Below are 20053 nucleotides of genomic sequence, written 5' to 3'. Positions count from 1 at the left end.
ATACGTGCGGAACGAAGTAGGAGAAGGTTAGCACTCAAAAGAGTGTTATGTCGATAGCATCATTAACCTGCAGTCAGCCAAAATCCCGAAAACCAATGCGCTCATGTCTTCGGAGCGAGCTGCGGAGGTCAAAGGTCTGCAACCTCAAAACCCCAGCAAGGTGGACAAGACACAAAAAAGGCACCAGGATAGTAAACTTTCGGCCTGCTCTCCTACTGACCTCCGCAAGAACGTCTGTAAGGGAAAGGACTTCGGTAGTGACCGAGCCTCCAAACCAGTGGTGTCAAAGCTGCTCTCCTACTGACCTCCGCAAGAACGTTTGTAAGGGAACGGGCTCCATTAGTGACCGAGCCTCCAAACCAGTGGTGTCAAAGAGACCTAGCTCAACGAAGAAGTCTGGTCCATTCCCGGCTGGCGCTCGTAAAGGTCCTTGTAAATAGACAATTAATAGAACTAGATCTGGAGATGATCAACACTGCTCATCCAGCAATAAGTCATTTGATCGGAATGATCCAAATGGGAGGATCAGTACCGATTTTTGGCAATCAATTAAAGGTATGCTGATTGATAAAATCGCCATTTTTTAGGTTGGATATATCCTTTAATAGTGCAGGCTGGTTTAAAGACATCAAGGTTGTCAATTGCGGAAACAAGAAATCCTTGGAATTCTTAAAATTGGCAAATTTAGCGACATTAATGCAACAGCAAAACTTGAGGTGATACAGGCTTCCGAACTGCCACTACGGTCAATAGTAACAATGTGGTTTCCATCACCCGTACGAACGTTGCAAAACATACTGACAGCATTGGCTAAACAGAATGGTAGTCTTCTTACAGACCAATGGAGACATGTGAACTTACTGCTTTTTCTCTTTACATACCAGTGAGTTCACTGACAAGGACTTTTGATTCGCTGTGGATCGTAATGAGATGGGGGGCGGGGATTGCTAAATTTGATCTTGGCACTGTCAGGTTCCGGTACCCGAAACATGACAGACACAAAAAAGTTGCTACTGGTAGATAAACCTGTATCATTATGAATCATTATCATCGATTCAAAGACGGACGTGTTATTGATCAGCTTTAAAATAAAAACCTCCTGTCTTTAAGGTCATAGAACTTCTTCGAGTAAAAAGTCATTTCCAAAACAAACAATAAAAGAAAGACTCTACAACAAAAACTTATAAAATTAAAGACACCATCAGAAAATTTAGATTTAATGTTAAAAACAAACAAAAAATTATGCTGAACTATCAAAATATTAAACAAAATTATAAAAAAACGGAACGTGTGATTAAACTTTAGCAAAAACAAAAAAAATAATAAATTTTTCATGAAGTACTACGATCAAAAAAAAAAAATAAAAAGAATTGTAAAGTCACTGAACCTTTATAAAATTTTTGCTTTCGGTTATTTATTTGCAAAATTTCTTCTTAAAAATGGACTAAGATTTTAAGACAAATATATTTTGAGTAAAAATATACATATTTCATTAGAAATGAAGAAAATTTTCATTTATTCATAAATAAAGATCAATTACATTCAGATGAAGTTGTTAACGCGATTGGTAATATGCAGTTGTGATAAAGGGTTAAATGAACTTGATCAATTTTTTGAATATTCTTTGTGTTTTAGTGATTTTCTTTTGCAAGTATTTGCATTGACAACTCATATTTACTTCCTATAATAATGTATTTGAACCAGTCTTTAACCGATAATGGAAAAAAAAAACTAAAAAAAAGTTTAATGACTTTAATTGAAGAGGTTATTCATAATTATTTATCTTTATTTTTACGCTAGATAATTTGAAATTGAATATACAGTTACATAAAATTGAAAGTTACATCATGATTAGGGATTTCAATCCTGGGAATTTTTCAAAAACTTCCAAGTTTTTGAAAATGTTTTAAAAAATAGACAAATTTTTCAAATTTGTTATAAACAATACAAATTTCGAAAGATTTTTATTAAATAACTAATAGTTTGAAATTTTTCTACAAAAAATAAAAATTTTCGGAAAATTTCAATAAAAAAGACAAATTTACTAAAAAAAATTTAGATTTTTTCACAAAAAAAGAAAAATTTCAATAAGTTTCTAAAAAAAAAGATACATTTTGGAAAAATTTCTATTAACAAGATTATTTTTTTTTATTTGCTTTAAAATTGACTAATTTTTAAAAAGTTTTTATAAAAATAAGAAATTTTTTTTATAAAAAAAGAAAATTTTTTAAACTATTCTATAAAAAAAGACAAATTTTCAACAATTTTCTTTTTTAATTTGCTTTAAAAATGACTAATTTTCAAAAAGTTTCTGTAAAAATAAGATTTTTTTATAAAAAAAAAGTATTTTTTAAAAACTTCTATAAAAAATACAAATTTTCAACAATTTTCTATAAAAACACAAAAATTTTCAATAAATTTCTATAAAAAAGACACCATTTTAAAAAAATTTATAAAAAAAATAAATTTTCGAAAATTTTCTATAAAGAAGACAAATTTTCTATATGAAAAGTTTTTTTTTCGAAAATAAATAAAATTTTTTAAAAATTTCCTTAAAAAAATTTCATATTTTTGAAATTTTCTATAAAAAAGACAAACATTTGAAAATTTTTCTATAAAAAGAGAGTTTTACGAAAAATTTCTATTAAAGAGACAAATTTTCGAAAATTTTCTATAAAAAAAGGCAAATTTTCGAAATGTTTTCTAAAAAAAAAGAAAATTTGCAAATATTTTCTATAAAAAAGACAAACTTTCTACAAAAACTTAATATTTTTTAAAGTTTTCTATAAAAAAACACAATTTTACGAAAAAAAAAAAATCTATTAAAGAGACAAATTTTCGAAGATTTTCTATAAAAAAAAATACAAATTTTCGAAATGTTTTCTATAAAAAATAAAATTTGCAAATATTTCTTTTAAAAAAGACAAATTTTCTTTAAAAATAAAGAACTTTACAAAAAAAAAATTAAAATTTTCCATAAATAAGACAAGTTTTCTAACATTTTCTATAAAAGAGAAAAATGTTCTATAAAAAAAAACAAATTTTCGAAAAAAATGTTTTTCTTTAACATTTTCTACAAAAATTTTATGTTTTTGAAAATTTTCTATTAAAAAAAGACAAATTTTCAAAATGTTTTCTATAAAAAAGAAAATTTGCAAATATTTTCTATAAAAAAGACAAATTTTCTTTAAAAATAAAGAAATTTAAAAAAATTTTATATAAAAAACACAATTTTCTAAAAATAAGACAAATTTTCCAACATTTTATATAAAAGAGAAAAATTTTATATAAAAAAAGAGAAATTTTCAAAAATTTCTATAAAAATACAAAATTTTAAAAAAATTTTTATTAAAAAAGTAAAATTTTTTATTAAAAAAGTCAAATTTTTTATTGATAACACAAATTTATAAAAATTTTTTATGGATAAGCAAATTTTCTATAAAAAACAACAAATTTTTGCAAGTTTTCTATAAAAAAGTCAAAGTTTCGAAAATATTGTCTAAAAACAAGAAAAATGTTTAATAGTTTTCTATAAAACGGACAATTATAGAAAATTGTTTATAAAAAATTTTTTTTTTTTTTTTAAATTTGTTATTGCAAATATTCAGCACCAACTGTATATTAATACAACTTGTAAAAATATATGAAACATGTTGTTGCCTAATATTAACTTCTGTTTGAGTCACCCGGTTACATATTTTTGCAATGAAAAGGAATTTTTACAAGGTTACCCACTTAGGTAATTTACACTGCCAATCTTTACATATAAAGAGAATTTTCTTAACAATGAAACTGTCAATTTCCATACAGAATAAAAAAACAATCGAACAACTACCATTACCTTGTATGAATTCGCCTTGGTACCAGCTGAAAGACAGCAAATAAACGTCATCTATTTTTTATTTATCCTTCAAATGGAAGAAAAATTACAACTTTTGTATATAATTTTTAATTAAACGGAAAAAAATCAATAAAAAACAAGTTAATTGAAAAGAAAAATATATAAAACTTCAAACATGGAGGATGAATTACCCAAAGAATTTGATTTAATAGTTATTGGAACTGGTAAGTAAAGCTAACAATATGTTGTATGTCTGCGAATACACACAGCTAAACGATGATGAATCATTAATAATTTAATTTTCTTTCTCTACTATAGGTTTTCCAGAATCTTGTGTGGCAGCTGCTGCCAGTAGAATTGGCAAAACTGTACTACACATAGATCCCAATGAGTATTATGGTGGCTCGTGGGCCTCATTTAATTTAGATGCCTACAATACATTCCTGCAACAGTCTCAAGACTGTGGTAATAACAATGAGATACGTAATGCTAGATATGAATGGCATATACCAGCTGAAGTGGAGGCGGTGGTTGAAACTGTCGAGGAAAGTGCAGCCAATCAAACGGATGATATGAAATCAAAAACACAAGAAGAACAATGGTCTGTGGATAAACTAATGAAATTATCGCGTAAATTTAATTTGGACTTGTGTCCTAAGATTTTATATTCCTCCGGCTCCTTAGTCCAGCTGCTTATATCCTCAAATATTTGCCGTTATGCTGAGTTTAGGGCAGTAGATCGTATATGCACTCAATTTCAAGGTCAACTACTAAATGTACCCTGTTCTCGCAGTGATGTTTTCAATACAAAAGACTTGAGCATAGTAGAAAAACGTCTGCTAATGAAATTTCTTACTTTGTGTCTAACCTTTGGTGAGGACAAATGTGAAGAGGATACTTCCGAATTTAGAGGCAAAACATTTGCTGAATACTTGCGTGTGCAAAAGGTAACGGAAAAAATCAATAAATGTGTAATGCAAGCCATAGCCATGGCCAATGAGGAGACACCCTTTGAAGTGGGTATGGAACGTACCAAAAAGTTCTTGCAGAGTCTCGGCCGTTACGGCAATACTCCATTTATTTTTCCCATGTATGGTTGTGGTGAAATACCACAATGTTTCTGTCGACTGTGTGCTGTTTTTGGTGGCATTTACTGTTTGAAACGACAAATTACTGCGGTGAATGTGGATGAGTCCGCTCAAATGGCTACCATAGAGGTGGATGGTCAACAGTGTATAAAGGCTAAGAATATTGTTTGTTCTTCGAACAATATGCCCAAGCAGTTGAGAGGATCTCAGCCAAAGAATTATTTGTCGAGAGCTATATTTTTGGCCTCTACACCATTGGGCAGTGAAGAGCTTAATAATGGCGGTGGGGGTGTTAATCTTTTGAGACTAATTGATGGGGAGGGTAAACGTGAAGCTATTCTCATACAGTTGTCTCATTATTCGGGAACATGTCCTAAGGGATTGTGTAAGTATAAAAACATCTTTGTGAAGAAAATTGTTCAATTTATCTATAACAACGAAAATTTTCCAAAGAAAATGAAAATGTTTTAAAAATATTGTAGAAATATGTATAAATCTAAAAATTTTCGAAAAACAAAATTCAGAAATTTCGATAACTAATAAAATTTTCTTAAGAAAAACTGTAGTTATCTATAACTGAAAATTTTCTAAAGAAAATTGTATATTTTTCGATAATTTGTGAAAATTTCTAATGAAAATTGTCTAGTTATCGATAATTCGGGAAATTTTATAAAGAAAATTGTCTAGTTTTCGATAAGTGTGAAACATTTTTAAAGAAAATTGTATAGTTATCGATAATTTGGTAATTTTTTCTAAAGAAAATTGTCTAGTTATCGATAATTCGGAAAATTTTATAAAGAACATTGTCTAGTTATCGATAACTCTGAAAATATTTTAGAAAAAAGAGTAGAGTTAACGATAATTCGAAAAATTGTAGATTTATCGATAATTTGGAAAATTTTAGAAAGAAAATTGTCTGGTTATCGATAACTGTGAAAATTTTCTATATCGATAACTGTAAAGATTGCCTGGTTATCGATAACTGCGAAAATTGTAAATTTATCGATAATTCGTAAAGTTTGATAAAAAATTTTAAAGTTATCGATAATTTCGAAAATATTCTAAAGAAATTTTAGAGTTATTGATAAATCGGTAAAAAACTGTAGAAATACAGGTAATTCGAAAATTTTTTATAGAAAATTGTAGAGTTATCGATAAATCAGAAAATTTTCTAAAAAAAATTGTCTGGTTATCGATAACTACAGAAATTTTTAGAGTTTTCGATAATTTGGAAATTTACTAAAGAAAATTGTTTAATTATCAATAATTTAGATAATTTTCCGAAAGTTTACTAAGGAAAATTATAAAGTTATCGATAATTTCATAAATATTCTAAAAAAAATTTATAGTTATCGATAAATCGCAAAATTTTCTAAAGAAAATTTTAATATTATCTATAACTTTGAAATTTTTTAGAGTTATCGATAACTCTGATAATTTTCTTACGAAATTTGTAGAGTTATCGATAATTTGGAAATTTTTCTAAAGAAAATTGTTTAATTTTCGATAATTTCCGAATGTTTTCTTAAGAAAATTGTGAATTTTAAAGATAATTTGGAAAATATTCTGGGGTAATTGTAGAGTTATCGATAATTCGGAAAATTTTCTAAAGAAAATTGTCTCGTTATCAATAACAAATCAATTTTGTAGAGTTTTCGATAATTTGGAAATTTTTCTAAAGAAAATTGTTTAATTTTCGATAATTCAGAAAATTTATTAAAGAAACTGTAGAGTTATCGATAAATTGGAAATTTTTCGAAATAAAATTGTAAATTTATCTATAACATTGAGAATTTTCTCAGGCAAATTGTAGAGTTATCGATAATTTTCTAAAGAAATTTGTAAAGTTATCGATAATTTGGAATTTTTTAAAGAAAATTGTTGATTTATAGATAATTCAGAAAAGTTTCTTAAGTTATCGATAATTTGGAAATTTTTTTTAAAGAAAATTGTTTAATTATAGATAATTGAGAAAAATTTCTAAAGAAAATTGTAGTTAACGATAACTTTTCTTTAAAAATTTTAATGTTATCGATAAATTTAAAAAAGTTTTAAAGAAAATGTTTGAATTATCGATATATTTATATTTTACAAAGAAAATTATTGAATTTTCGATAACTAGTAAACGTTTTTCTGCAGAAGTAGTAACTTAACTTTATTCTTTCTATTTTCCAGTCATTTTCCACTTAACAACCCCAGCCATAAGCGATCAACCCAGCATGGACTTGGAACCTTTTGTGCAACAAGTATTCAATAACTCCTTACCAACAGCACCTAAACTATTATACTCCTCATACTTCTCCATAGCCAGTTATGAATTGGAAAATAATCTTTCAACTTTAATCTATAGTACAGCACCACCCTACTATGAGTTAGACTATGATTTATCTATTGATAATGCTCGTGCTATTTTCTCTAAACTATATGAAAATTCGGAATTTCTACCAAGAGCTCCTGATCCAGAAGAGATTGTTATTGAAGGAGAAGATCCTAAGGCATTGAGTGAACAACAGCTGCCAGATGATTTACGCGAACAATTGCGTCAATTAGAAGCATTTACCGAACAAATGGAAATAGAAGAAGATGCAGCCGTGAACTCTACTAATGTAGAGGCGGCAAGTGAGGAAATGATTTCGGAATAGAGACGGCAGTAATTATTGCAAAATTAAGGACTTTCTTTATATTTTTTTACTATTTTAAGGCTTAAAACAGTATAATCACGGCATATTTTTATTACTATTTATAATTGATAAAAGTATAACAAATAAAAAAAGCACTTTTATTATATAAAACTATTAAAAAAAACAAAAATATTTAATTTTTTGTTTTCTATTATAAACAATAGTTTATTATTTAAACTAAATGAAGCTGAATGAAAACAATTAAAATGCATTTTGATATTCGTCATTTATTTGAGTTTTTTTTTTTAAGCTAAAAGTTAACGTAAAATAGAAAAAAATAATTTAAATTCTTTTGCATATAATAAATAAAAAAGAAAAACACTGCGGAAATCTTAAAAAGTTTTGTGAAATGAATTACAAAAAAAAATGCCAACATTTAAGTCACTTTAAAACATTTAAACTAATCACTTAATAAACTGCCTTTACTTTCATGTCTCTTATCACTAAACATTGTAGATTACAAATTACATTAATTTCAATGTTTCCATAGCTTGGGTAATACGTATAATTTCTGCTTCTGATTGTTGTAATTTTTCCGTATTAGCAGTTTGTACATCAACTGGTACCTTGGTGGCATAATCACCAGCTTCCATGGCCTGTTTCAATTTACTAACAGTTTGCTCTAGTTGTGTTTGTTTCTTTTGTAATTTGGCAATTTCCTTATCGGCTTCAATCAAACCCTTGAGTAGTAAATGTACCTCACATTGGCCAGAAACAGTAAGAATAGCACAGCCAGCTGGAGGTGTTGTATCGAATTCAATTTTAGAGCAATACGAAATAGTGGCCAAATCACTGGCATATTTCTTGAGTATATCATTAGGTTGACTGTCGGTGCATACAATATAGGCTTCGGTTTTAGTTTTATTAGGTAAATTGTAGTCGGAACGTGCGGAACGTATGATACGTGCTGCCTTTTGCATAAAATCAACCTCCTTTTCCACCTGTTCATTGCGCCAAGCGGTATTAGCTGTTGGTTAGAACACACACACACAAAACCAATTTTATTTATTTCCCAAATCTTAACAATCTTTTCACTTACCTGGGTAAGCAGCCACACATATACTGGGTGTGTTATCAGCTCTAGGCAAACGTTGATACAATTCTTCGGAAATAAAAGGCATAAATGGTGATAATAACTTTAAACCATAATCTAAGCAAGCAAACAAAGCTTTACGAGCCGAGGCCTTCTGTTCGTCGGTGCCATTTTGGAAAATAGGTTTTAAACATTCCAAATAAACATCACACAAATCATATAACCAGAAACTATAGCAGGCACTGGTGGCAGCAGCAAAATCATATTGTTCAAAACCATTATTGCACGCCTCAATGGCAGCTGCCAAACGTGATAGAATCCATACGTCCATATTGTTTTCACTGCCCGATAATTGTAAATCTGAAGAGTATTTTTCAGCGCCCACAAAGTACATGAGAGCAAATTTAGTGGCATTCCATAGTTTGTTACAGAAGAAACGATAACCCTGGACACGATTAATATCCAAATTAATATCACGTGCCTGTGTAATATAGGCACACAAAGCAAAACGTAAAGCATCCGAACCACACTCGGGAATACCATTGGGATAATCTTGTTTCTGACCTGCCTTGGCCTTTTCAATTTCACGTGGATCCAAGTTAGAGTTAATCAATTGAGCATGCAGACCTTCCAAAGTAATACCATGTATAACATCCATGGGATCAATAACATTACCCAAAGATTTGGACATTTTACGTCCGTGAGCATCACGCACCATAGGATGTAAGTAAACCTCTTTGAAGGGTAATTTACCCAATAATTTTTGACCAAAGAAGACCATACGAGCCACCCAGAAGAAAAGAATATCATGACCTGTTTCCAAGAGGGATGTAGGATAGAAGGCTTCTAAATCACCAGTATTATCGGGCCAGCCAAATACTGAGAAGGGGAAGAGACCAGAACTGAACCAAGTATCGAGTACATCTTCATCTTGGTTAAGTTTAATTTTGCTAGCATCAACATTGAATCTTTCGGCGGCTTTAGTTAAAGCCTCCTCGGGTGTACGGGCCACAATCCAGTAGGCTTCATCGTCGGACTAAAGAAAAAGGGGGAGGTTTAATCATCATTTTGTTAATCATGAATAAGATAACTCGACAATGCTTTTCACAATATTCTCAAAGTTATCGATAACTTTACAATTTTTTCAGAAAATTTTCAAAATTATCGATAATTTTACATTTTTCTTTAGAAAATGTTCAAAGTTATCGATAACTTTACAATATTCTTTAGCAAATTATCAAAGTTATCGATAACTTTATAATTTTCTTTAGAAAATGTTCAAAGTTATCGATAACTTTACCATTTTTTTTAAGAAAATTTTCAAAATTATCGATAACTTTACAATTTTCTTAAGAAAATTGTGAAATTATCGATAATTTTTTTTAAGAAAATTTTGAAAAATATCGATAATTTCACAATTTTCTTTAGAAAATTTTCAAAGTAATCGATAACTTTACAATTTTCTTTAGGAAATTTTCAAAGTTATCGATAACTTTACAATTTTCTTTAGAAAATTTTCAAAGTTATCGATAACTTTACAATTTTCTTTAGAAAAACTTCAAAGTAATCAATAAATTTACAATTTTCTAATGAAAATTTTCAAAATTATCGATAATTTCACATTTTTTTAGAAAATTTTATCGATAACTTTACAATTTTTCAGAAAATTTTCAAAGTTATCGATAATTTTACAATTTTTTCAGAAAATTCTCAAAGTTATCGATAACTTTACAATTTTCTTTAGAAAAATTTCAAAGTAATCGATAACTTTACAATTTTCTTTAGAAAATTTTCAAAGTAATCGATAACTTTACAATTTTCTTTAGAAAATTTTCAAAGTAATCGATAACTTTACAATTTTCTTTAGAAAATTTTCAAAGTAATCGATAAATTTACAATTTTTTTAGAAAATTTTCAAAGTTATCGATAATTTTACAATTTTTTTAGAAAATAACTTTTATCGATAATTTTACAATTTGTTTTAGAAAAATGTTCAAACTTATCGATTACTTTACAATTTTTGTGAATTATCGATAACTCTACTATTTCCTTTCGAAATTTTTTTGGTTTTTAAAATTTCAATAAAAAATTTACCACTAAAACCTTTCAAAAGTCAGACATGTAAATAAGATCTTGCAATATAGTTTCAATCAATTCACATTTAGATAAAAACTTACCGAACCACTTTGTATAGAGGGATCAGTGAAGGTAACATGATAGGCAGGAATACGATGACCCCACCACAATTGACGTGACACACACCAATCACGAATGCCATCCATCCAGTGATACCAAGTCTTGGTATGATGTTCAGGTATGATCTTAAGCTCACCCGAACGTACAGCTTCGGTAGCTTTCTCAGCCATTTCGGAGCATTTAACATACCTTAACAAGAAGATATATTGAATAAAAAAATCATTTGTTATATGTATGAAAACTATAACTTACCATTGTGGTTTAATCATAGGCTCTACAACATCCTTAGAACGTGAACAGAACGGCACCACCATAGGATTGTTAACAGTTTCCTTGTATAGACCCAATTCCTTCAATTTCACCAAAATCTGTTTACGGCAAGTGAATCTCTTCATGCCGGTAAACTCACCATAATCACCAATGATATAACCATCATCATTGAAAATGGTAATGAAAGGTAAATTGCAACGTTTACCCACTTCATAATCGTTGGGATCATGAGCTGGTGTAATCTTAACAGCACCAGTACCGAATTCCATATCAACGAATTCATCACATACAATAGGCAAACGTCTATCACAGAAGGGATGCTTTACGAACTTGCCATGCAAATGCTTATAACGTTCATCATTGGGATGAACAGCTACGGCAGTATCACCCAACATGGTTTCAATACGTGTGGTAGCGACAATAATCTCTTCCTCGGAATCCTCTACTTTATAGGCAAATTTCACCAAAACGCCAAATTCTACCTTTTCGTCATAACCGGGTATGGAGAAGAATGTACGGCCAGGAATATCAATCTTATCTACTTCAATATCTGAAATAGCAGAACGTAAGGCGCAAGACCAATTGACCAAACGTGAGCTACGATAAATGCTGCCATCTTCATGCAAACGAACAAAGGCCTCAGTTACAGCTTTGCACAATTTAGGATCCATGGTAAAGGCCACACGACTCCAGTCATAAGAAGAACCTAAAGATTTTAATTGATCATAAATACGACAACCTTTCTCACGACGCCAATCCCAAATTCGTTCAATGAATTTTTCACGTCCCAAATCGTGACGTGTAAGTTTTTCATCACGCCATAACAATTTTTCCACCACAACTTGTGTAGCAATACCAGCATGATCACAACCAGGCACCCAGAGTGTAGTTTTACCCTTCATGCGATTGTAACGAGTGATGGCATCTTCAATGGCATTGGTAAGAGCATGACCTAAATGCAGGGATCCGGTTACATTGGGTGGTGGAATGACCATGACAAATTTACCATTAGGATTTGGTTCGGATATGCTGGAACGCTGTAAGAGAAACAATTTTTCGTAGATATTAAAAAGACATAAGAATTGACAAAAATTTTGATAATGCAAACCTAAAATGATATGTAATTATTTTGCATTGTAAAGATCTGTCTAGCTTTGTATAAGATATCGATTTTTATGTATTCTATAATATATATTGTAATTTGTGTCGTCATTGTGCCCTTTGCTAATCAATAAGCAAACAAATGAATCAAACCAACAGATGAGGCATTTAAGATAAAAAATAAACAATAAACTACATATGAACAGTGTCTCTATATGCAGAGTAATACTGGGCATTAGAAAAGTATGTTAGTTTCTAATAAACAAACTAACTAACATCCTAAGATGAATGTCGGAAACTTCTTTCAGCTTAGTCAACAACTTATTTTATACTTAATGGACTAAGTCCAATACGTAAATACAACTTTTAAATCGTATTTATCACAACATTTCTATCACTCTATCTCTTCTTGCTCTCTCCTAAAGATTACTACAGAATCATTACACAACTACCGACCACCAGGTGTCAATTCCTCATTTACATGAAAAGAAATCCAAAAAAATTACTTACACCATATTCAGGTTTAAAGAAACCTTGCTTCTCCCACCAACTGTACCATTGAGCCTCCACATAGCCGGGACTGTAAGCATCAGGCAAGGCACCGGATATATCTTTCATATCACCGGGGGCAGTATTGGCAGTATAAACTGCAGCCTCTTTAACTTCTTTGGCTTTTTTCTGTAAAAAAGGAAAGGTAATAAACAAAAAACAAAAATTAACAAAAAAACACAAAATACAAAACAATTAAACTTTCTCTAAATTAAATAAAATAAAAGCATAACAATTGTTATTCACGACAATTGTATACAAACATCTCCGGCCATTACCGTACTCCCCCTTTCCATTTCAAATCATTGCCAACAACACTTGTACTTTCTAATACATAAAGCTAACCTTACTTCTTTCATGAGTATGACAACAAGACTTACTCATCGGTAAATTGCATTTTCTGATCACTTACCTCAGGTTTTTCTTTCTTTTCCGTGGCCGCTGGAGGTGCAGCAGCTTTCTTCTCCAATTTAGCTTGAAGTTTAGCTAATTTTTCGGCTTTTTTAGCTTCCTTTTCTAATTGTTTGGCTGTTTTTGGTGGGGCGCCTGCCTCACCAGCAGCTGGAGCTTCACCATTTACAGCAGGTTGTTGTTCTTCGGGCATTTTTCCTATACACTCTTGGAATACTGTAGTTACTTATGAAATATATTAATATATTTATGATTTAATTGTTAATTATTTGTTGCAATCACTCCGGCTGCACTGCAGTGCAATGTTGCTGATGAAATATTACGGAAAACGTGTGCAAGTGCCACGAAATGTTGTGGCTAAAGTGTATTTTGAAAGTGTTCTCATTATACCAGCTGATAACTTTTTTTCTACAAAAACAAATGTCATTAAGTTGTCAATTGATGACTTTATAACACAAACAACAGACAAATTTTGACGTTATTACGAATACAACAAAAACAAATTACTTGTGGTATTTGTAATTCTAAAGTCCCATTTTATAAATATACTTTAGTTGTATGGTTGAAACAAAAAGGTAGACTTTCCTATTTAAAAAAAGGCGACTTTCCGACTTTAGCATTATGAAAAGTATGTTTTCGATTATTTATATAATTGTCTACTTTTTCTACATTATTAATCTAGGCCTCCCTTTTATTTCTAATATTTATTAACAAAATCAATTATTCGCCATGTTTCTTGCAAGAAAATTTCTAAAAATTCTATCTACTTTGTTAGGACAAAATAGTACCGCTCCACACTATGAATCTTTTTAGGGAAACATTTGATTTTGCGTGGTTTCTATGTTGGAAACTTCAAAAGAGAATTAAGAAAATGTTTCTCAACAAAAGTTTCCTAGTGTCCACCAGGTCATAGTCTACTTGACTTTTCGAAAAAAGTCGAATTTATAGACTCTACTTATAAAAAGTCGACTTTTCAATTCTTCGACACTAGAGCAGGTATGGATAGTTAAATTTGTCTAACAGTATTAACTTTGTTCGAAAAATTCCTTTTGGCTTTTTATCTATTATCTTGTCTACTTACTAGTTCAATGAATAATTGATAGTTTTGAATAGTCTATTCAATAGTCTACAAACTTGTCTGTGAACTATTTTTTTGACTAGTCGATTGATTAGTCTATGAACATGTTTTTTACTAGTCTAAGAAGTTGTCTATTGACTGGTCTACGATCTTGACCACTGATTACTTTATAAGCTATTCTATGATTATAAAAAGTTCTTAATATATCGGCGTTGTACTGAGATGTTGTCAAAAAGTATTGAATAAAATTCAATAGTACTTCATTTTCCATGCCTGGGTGCAGGTGAACAACAACAATAAAAAAATTCCTCTAAACACTTTGACATTTGAAGCAGCAAAAAGTTTTTTTCTCTTCTCACACAGATTTTCATTTATTTCTTCTTTCTTTTGTTTGACGAAAAAAAAACCAATTCAAGGGAAAAAATAGAATTTTCGACGCCTTCAAAAAGATAAAAAATGTGTTAAATTAATGCAATTAAACGGTGAAAAATAGGAAATATTCGCAAAACCATTATAAAATATAAACAATAGACGTGATAAATAATTGTTTTTGGTGCGTGAATGTGGGAAAATGTCTTCCAAAAGTGAATTAAAAAAATTGTCAGAGGAATCATTGTTGCAGCCACCGGAAAAGGTCTTTGACATTATATGCAAATTAGGCGAGGGTAGCTATGGCTCTGTGTATAAAGCTCTACACAAAGAAAGTAGTTCCATAGTGGCCATTAAACTGGTGCCGGTAGAGTCTGACCTGCATGATATTATCAAAGAGATTTCGATAATGCAACAATGTGACTCGCCATATGTGGTGCGCTATTATGGTTCATATTTTAAACAATACGATCTGTGGATTTGTATGGAGTACTGTGGTGCTGGCAGTGTATCGGATATAATGCGTTTACGCAAGAAAACACTGACCGAAGATGAAATTGCCACCATACTGTCGGACACTCTGAAGGGTTTAGTTTATTTACACTTGCGCCGGAAAATACATCGTGACATAAAGGCGGGTAATATTTTATTAAATACAGAGGGCTTTGCTAAACTGGCAGATTTTGGTGTGGCCGGTCAGTTGACCGATACCATGGCTAAGAGGAATACTGTTATAGGCACCCCCTTTTGGATGGCTCCTGAGGTCATAGAGGAAATAGGCTATGATTGTGTGGCGGATATATGGTCATTAGGCATAACCGCCTTGGAAATGGCCGAGGGTAAACCGCCATATGGTGACATACATCCCATGCGTGCCATATTTATGATACCACAAAAACCACCACCATCTTTCCGTGAACCCGATCGTTGGAGCACTGAATTTATAGATTTCGTTAGTCGTTGTCTAGTTAAGAATCCCGAAGAGAGAGCCACCGCCTCTGATCTTTTGGAACATGAATTTATACGCAATGCAAAACAGCGTGGTATTTTAAAGCCTATGATCGAAGAAACCTGTGCCATACGTGAACAACAACGAACTGCCCGCTCAGCAGGGGGTTCGGTGCAGGGAAGTCAAGCTAAAAGTTTGGCTACCCAACAAGAAGATCTCTTACACGAAGAGGAACATGAATTTCCCGCTGAGACGGTTAAGACGTTTATCGATGATCCTGGCACTCTGGTGCCGGAGAAATTCGGTGAATATCAGCAGACCTCAAATGCTTCGGATGCTACAATGATTTCACATCCCGAAGATACGGGTACCTTGTGTCCGGGTAAAATGGGCGGTATAGGTGGTGCTGCGGCTAATAAGGCGGCGGATGGCGGTGATATAGCGGCAGTGGATAGTGGTACTATGGTAGAGTTAGAGTCTAATTTGGGTAAGTTCTGGCGGTATAAAAAATATTGTTATAGATAGATCGATAGATAGATAGATAGATAGATAGATAGATAGATAGATAGATAGATAGATAGATAGATAGATAGATAGATAGATAGATAGATAGATAGATAGATAGATAGATAGATAGAAAAATAGATGGATAGATAGATAGATAGATAGATAGATAGATAGATAGATAGATAGATAGATAGATAGATAGATAGGTACATGGATACATGAATGCATTGAAGACTGACATAACCATCTTAGATTATATCTAAATTTGAAAATATTGTACTAATTTTTATTTACAAAATCAATTTTCTAGGCACCATGGTTATCAATTCCGATTCCGACGATTCATCTACGACCAAACGTAATGATTTCGTTAAGCCACGCTATCGTCCACAGTTCCTGGATCATTTCGAACGTAAAAATCCTACCGCCGATGTATCCGACAAAGCCACAGAGTATTCTCCCGCTGCAGCTCATGTTGCTGCTCTAGCCGCTGCGCAGGCCAATAATCAGGCCTCAAATGTAAATAATCATAATCTCAATAATCATCAACAACTGCAGCATCCACCGCTATCGAATGCCAATTCAAATGATACCAATTGGGAAAATAATATGGAAATGCATTTCCAACAAATCTCAGCCATTAATCAATACGGCCTGCAACAGCATCAACAACATTTACAGCAACAACAAATGCAACAGCAGGCTGCGGCAAATGCTGCTGCCGCAGCCGCTGCTGCTTATTATGGTGTTAATCCCATGGTTAATGAACAACATCTTTTAGCTTTAAATCAACAGCAACAGCATCAAATGCAACCACATCCTGCCTATCCACAGCCACCACAACAACAACAACATCCTCAACCACCAGCCCAACATCATCCTCATCATCATTTACACACACAATCCCATACCTATGTGGATGGTGAATTTGAATTTTTGAAATTTCTTACATTCGATGATTTAAATCAACGTCTCAATAATATTGACTCTGAAATGGAAAAAGAAATCGAGGAACTCAATAAGAAATACAATGCCAAACGCCAACCCATTGTTGATGCCATGAATGCCAAACGTAAACGTCAACAGAATATTAATAATAATTTAATTAAAATTTAATGTTAAAAATGGTGTAAACAAAAGAAGAAAGATAGAGATTTTTTTAAAAATTATAAAAGAAAAGAACGATGAAAAGAAACAACATGAAAACCACAAACAATATTCAAACAAACAAAATGAGAAACAATATAAATATAAAAAAATACAATTTTTGTTTATATTAATTAAACATAATAATAATTATTATAATGATTCTCAGTATGATGACGAAGTGCTAAAGACGACAAGGAATAGAAGGAGTGTTTTGGTTGAAAAAAAAACATTTACTTTTATCGTTCTTACTTTTACTAAATATAAACAACAAAAGTTAATACATATATACTCAAGGTAGAATTTAATTCTTTAATTATTGATGAGTGAGAGAATCTCTTTTAGAAAACGAAACACTTTACAGTTTTTATTTGTCGTCGTCATAATTAACCCGCACCGGGAAGCAGAGAAAAACGTGAGATTTTTTCTAATTTAAAAATTTTTGTTGTTTTTCTTTGAAATTCTATTCTATATAAACTATAAGTGCATGTAGAAGAAATATTATAATTTTTATGTAATTTCTTTTACTTTTAGTTTGAATTTGTTTGATAAATAAGAAATTTATTTGTATGATTTATTATGAATGAAACAAAACAAAAATTAACAAAAATTTATGTATGTTATTTAATTAGTTGTGTTTTTTTGGTTTAGCTTGTTGTTGCTCTGAAATCGAAATTTTATTCTTCTTTATTTTGTATTAGAGTCTTTAAGAAAATTATGTGCTCATAAGAAACAAAGAAACAAAATATATAGAATATTTAACAAAAGTTAAACAAGAAAAAAAAAAAAAACCATAAAGGCCGGTTGTTTTCTGTTAAAGGGAGAACAAAAGTTTTATTTCTACTATTTGCTTTTTAGTAAAGGAAACTTTTAACTTTTTCGAAAAAAAAACAAATACTTCTTAATACAAAAGTAAATAAACAAATTAAAAAAAAATAATTCAATTTTCAAAGATTCTCTTTTCAATAGAAAATTTTGGAATATTTCATTTTTTCTATAGAAAATTTTGACTAGACTATAGACTTCACTATAGACAAGAATATTGACCAGACTATAGACTAGACTATAGACTAGATTATAAACTAGACTATAGACTATAAACTAGACTTGACTATAGACTACATTATAAAATGGGCAATAGACTAGATTTTAGAATAGATTATAGACTAGACTTTAGACTAGACTATGGACTAGACTAGACTAGACTATAGACTAGACTATTGACTAGACAATAGACTAGACTATAGGCTAGACTATAGACTAGAGTATAGACTAGACTATAGACTAGATTATAAACTAGACTATAGACTATAAACTAGACTTGACTATAGACTACATTATAAAATGGGCAATAGACTAGATTGTAGAATAGATTATAGACTAGACTTTAGACTAGATTATGGACTAGACTATAGACTAGACTATAGACTAGAGTATAGACTAGACTATAGACTATACTATAGACTAGACTATAAACTAGACTATAGGCTAGACTATAGACTAGAGTATAGACTAGACTATAGACTAGAGTATAGACTAGACTATAGACCCGACTACAGACTAGACTATAGACCCGACTATAGACTAGACTATAGACTAGACTATAGACTAGACTATAGACTAGACTATAGACTATAGACTAGACTATAAACTAGACTATAGACAAGATTAAAGACTAGACTATAGACTAGACTATAGACTAGACTATAGACTAGACTATAGACTAGACTATAGACTAGACTATAGACTAGACTATAGACAAGACTATAGACTAGATTATTAGACCCGACTATAAACTAGACTATATACTAGTCTAGAATATACTATAGACTAGCCTATAGACTAGACTATAGACTAGCCTATAGACTAGAATATAGACTAGCCTATAGACTAGACTATAGACTAGACTATAGACTAGCCTATAGACAAGACTATAGACTAGCCTACAGATTAGACTATAGACTGGCCTATAGACTAGACCATAGACTAGCCTATAGACTAGACTATAGACTAGCCTATAGACTAAACTAGAGACTAGTCTATAGACTATAGACTAACCTATAGACTAGACTATAGACTAGCCTATAGACTAACCTATAGACTAGACTACAGACTAGCCTATAGACTAGACTATATACTAGCCTATAGACAATAGACCAGTCTATAGTCTAGTCTAAAATCTAGTTTATAGTCTATAATCTAGTCTATAGTCTAGTTTATAGTCTGGCACATAGTCTAGTTTTAGTTTTTATAGAAAAATTTTGGATATAGTTATCTTTGTTAAAGATAGTTTAAAAAAAGTTACCTTTTTATAGAAAATCTTCGAAAGATTGTATTTTTCTAAAAAATTTTAAAAAAAAAGTTCTATATTTAAACGGACAATAATATTTTTTTTTTTTTTTGAGAAAATGTTAAAAATATTGTCTTTTGAATAGAAAACTTTACTTTTTTATAGAAAACTCTCGAAAGTTTTGACTTTATTAAAGAAAACTAATCGTTTTCCTTCAAAGATTTCCTTGCAAAAGAACTTTTCTCCCTTTTTAAAAAATAACGACCTTTTGCTAGAAAACCTTTAAAAAATAAAGCTTTATAAAAAAACACCACAATCTTTTTTATAAATTTAAAAAATTTATTAAAATTATAAAAAATGCAAAAATACGAAAAAAATATATAAAAATTAAAAAAAAAATATTACAAATATTTTAATCATATCAGCTCAAGAAAAAAAATTATGAAATAAATGATTTTACCAACAACTAATATTTAATTAATTAATAAAAAAATAACACAAAAACTTAGATGCCTGCCACCAAAAAAAAAAAAAAAAAAAAAAA

General features: G+C 30.6%; 3 protein-coding genes across 4 annotated transcripts; 2 read left to right on the top strand and 1 right to left on the bottom strand.

The window, feature by feature from the left end:
* Window positions 1-3822: 3822 nt before the first annotated feature.
* LOC111681996 (rab proteins geranylgeranyltransferase component A) lies at window positions 3823-7721 on the top strand. The gene is made up of 3 exons (XM_023443908.2): window positions 3823-4065; window positions 4160-5314; window positions 7105-7721. The coding sequence occupies exons 1-3, from the start codon at window positions 4017-4019 to the stop codon at window positions 7569-7571; spliced, it is 1671 nt and encodes a 556-aa protein (XP_023299676.2). The 5' UTR covers window positions 3823-4016; the 3' UTR covers window positions 7572-7721.
* Window positions 7722-7890: 169 nt separating this feature from the next.
* LOC111681995 (valine--tRNA ligase) lies at window positions 7891-13543 on the bottom strand. Of its 2 annotated transcripts, XM_046953626.1 has the most exons (7): window positions 13172-13543; window positions 12721-12888; window positions 11092-12146; window positions 10821-11028; window positions 10738-10746; window positions 8650-9679; window positions 7891-8577 (listed from the first exon to the last, which is right to left on the bottom strand). In XM_046953626.1, exons 1-7 carry the CDS (start codon window positions 13361-13363, stop codon window positions 8075-8077), a joined length of 3165 nt encoding a protein of 1054 aa, XP_046809582.1. In that variant the 5' UTR covers window positions 13364-13543; the 3' UTR covers window positions 7891-8074. The 2 variants fall into 2 exon arrangements, with proteins under 2 accessions (XP_046809582.1, XP_023299675.2); XM_023443907.2 differs by lacking the exon at window positions 10738-10746 and having other exon boundaries at window positions 13172-13542.
* A 1056-nt stretch (window positions 13544-14599) lies between these two features.
* LOC111681997 (serine/threonine-protein kinase hippo) lies at window positions 14600-18180 on the top strand. Its single transcript, XM_023443909.2, has 2 exons — window positions 14600-16053; window positions 16384-18180. Exons 1-2 carry the CDS (start codon window positions 14820-14822, stop codon window positions 17187-17189), a joined length of 2040 nt encoding a protein of 679 aa, XP_023299677.2. The 5' UTR covers window positions 14600-14819; the 3' UTR covers window positions 17190-18180.
* Window positions 18181-20053: the final 1873 nt, after the last annotated feature.

Source organism: Lucilia cuprina, chromosome 6 (genome assembly GCF_022045245.1).
Source record: "Lucilia cuprina isolate Lc7/37 chromosome 6, ASM2204524v1, whole genome shotgun sequence".
NCBI classification, from domain to species: domain Eukaryota; kingdom Metazoa; phylum Arthropoda; class Insecta; order Diptera; family Calliphoridae; genus Lucilia; species Lucilia cuprina.
Note: the sequence above shows the minus strand (reverse complement) of the source record. Positions and strands in the feature narration are given on the sequence as shown.

What these genes read in the sequence shown, in the direction of transcription:
- LOC111681997 (XM_023443909.2), top strand. Translation starts at nt 14,820, where the DNA reads ATGTCTTCCAAAAGTGAATTAAAAAAATTGTCAGAGGAATCATTGTTG. An exon ending in AGAGTTAGAGTCTAATTTGG is followed by an intron (nt 16,054 to 16,383) that starts GTAAGTTCTGGC and finishes TCAATTTTCTAG; the next exon opens with GCACCATGGTTATCAATTCC.
- LOC111681996 (XM_023443908.2), top strand. Translation starts at nt 4,017, where the DNA reads ATGGAGGATGAATTACCCAAAGAATTTGATTTAATAGTTATTGGAACT. An exon ending in TTTAATAGTTATTGGAACTG is followed by an intron (nt 4,066 to 4,159) that starts GTAAGTAAAGCT and finishes TCTCTACTATAG; the next exon opens with GTTTTCCAGAATCTTGTGTG. An exon ending in AACATGTCCTAAGGGATTGT is followed by an intron (nt 5,315 to 7,104) that starts GTAAGTATAAAA and finishes TCTATTTTCCAG; the next exon opens with TCATTTTCCACTTAACAACC.
- LOC111681995 (XM_046953626.1), bottom strand. Translation starts at nt 13,363, where the DNA reads ATGCCCGAAGAACAACAACCTGCTGTAAATGGTGAAGCTCCAGCTGCT. An exon ending in AAAAGAAAGAAAAACCTGAG is followed by an intron (nt 12,889 to 13,171) that starts GTAAGTGATCAG and finishes CCTTTTTTACAG; the next exon opens with AAAAAAGCCAAAGAAGTTAA. An exon ending in TCTTTAAACCTGAATATGGT is followed by an intron (nt 12,147 to 12,720) that starts GTAAGTAATTTT and finishes TTTCTCTTACAG; the next exon opens with CGTTCCAGCATATCCGAACC.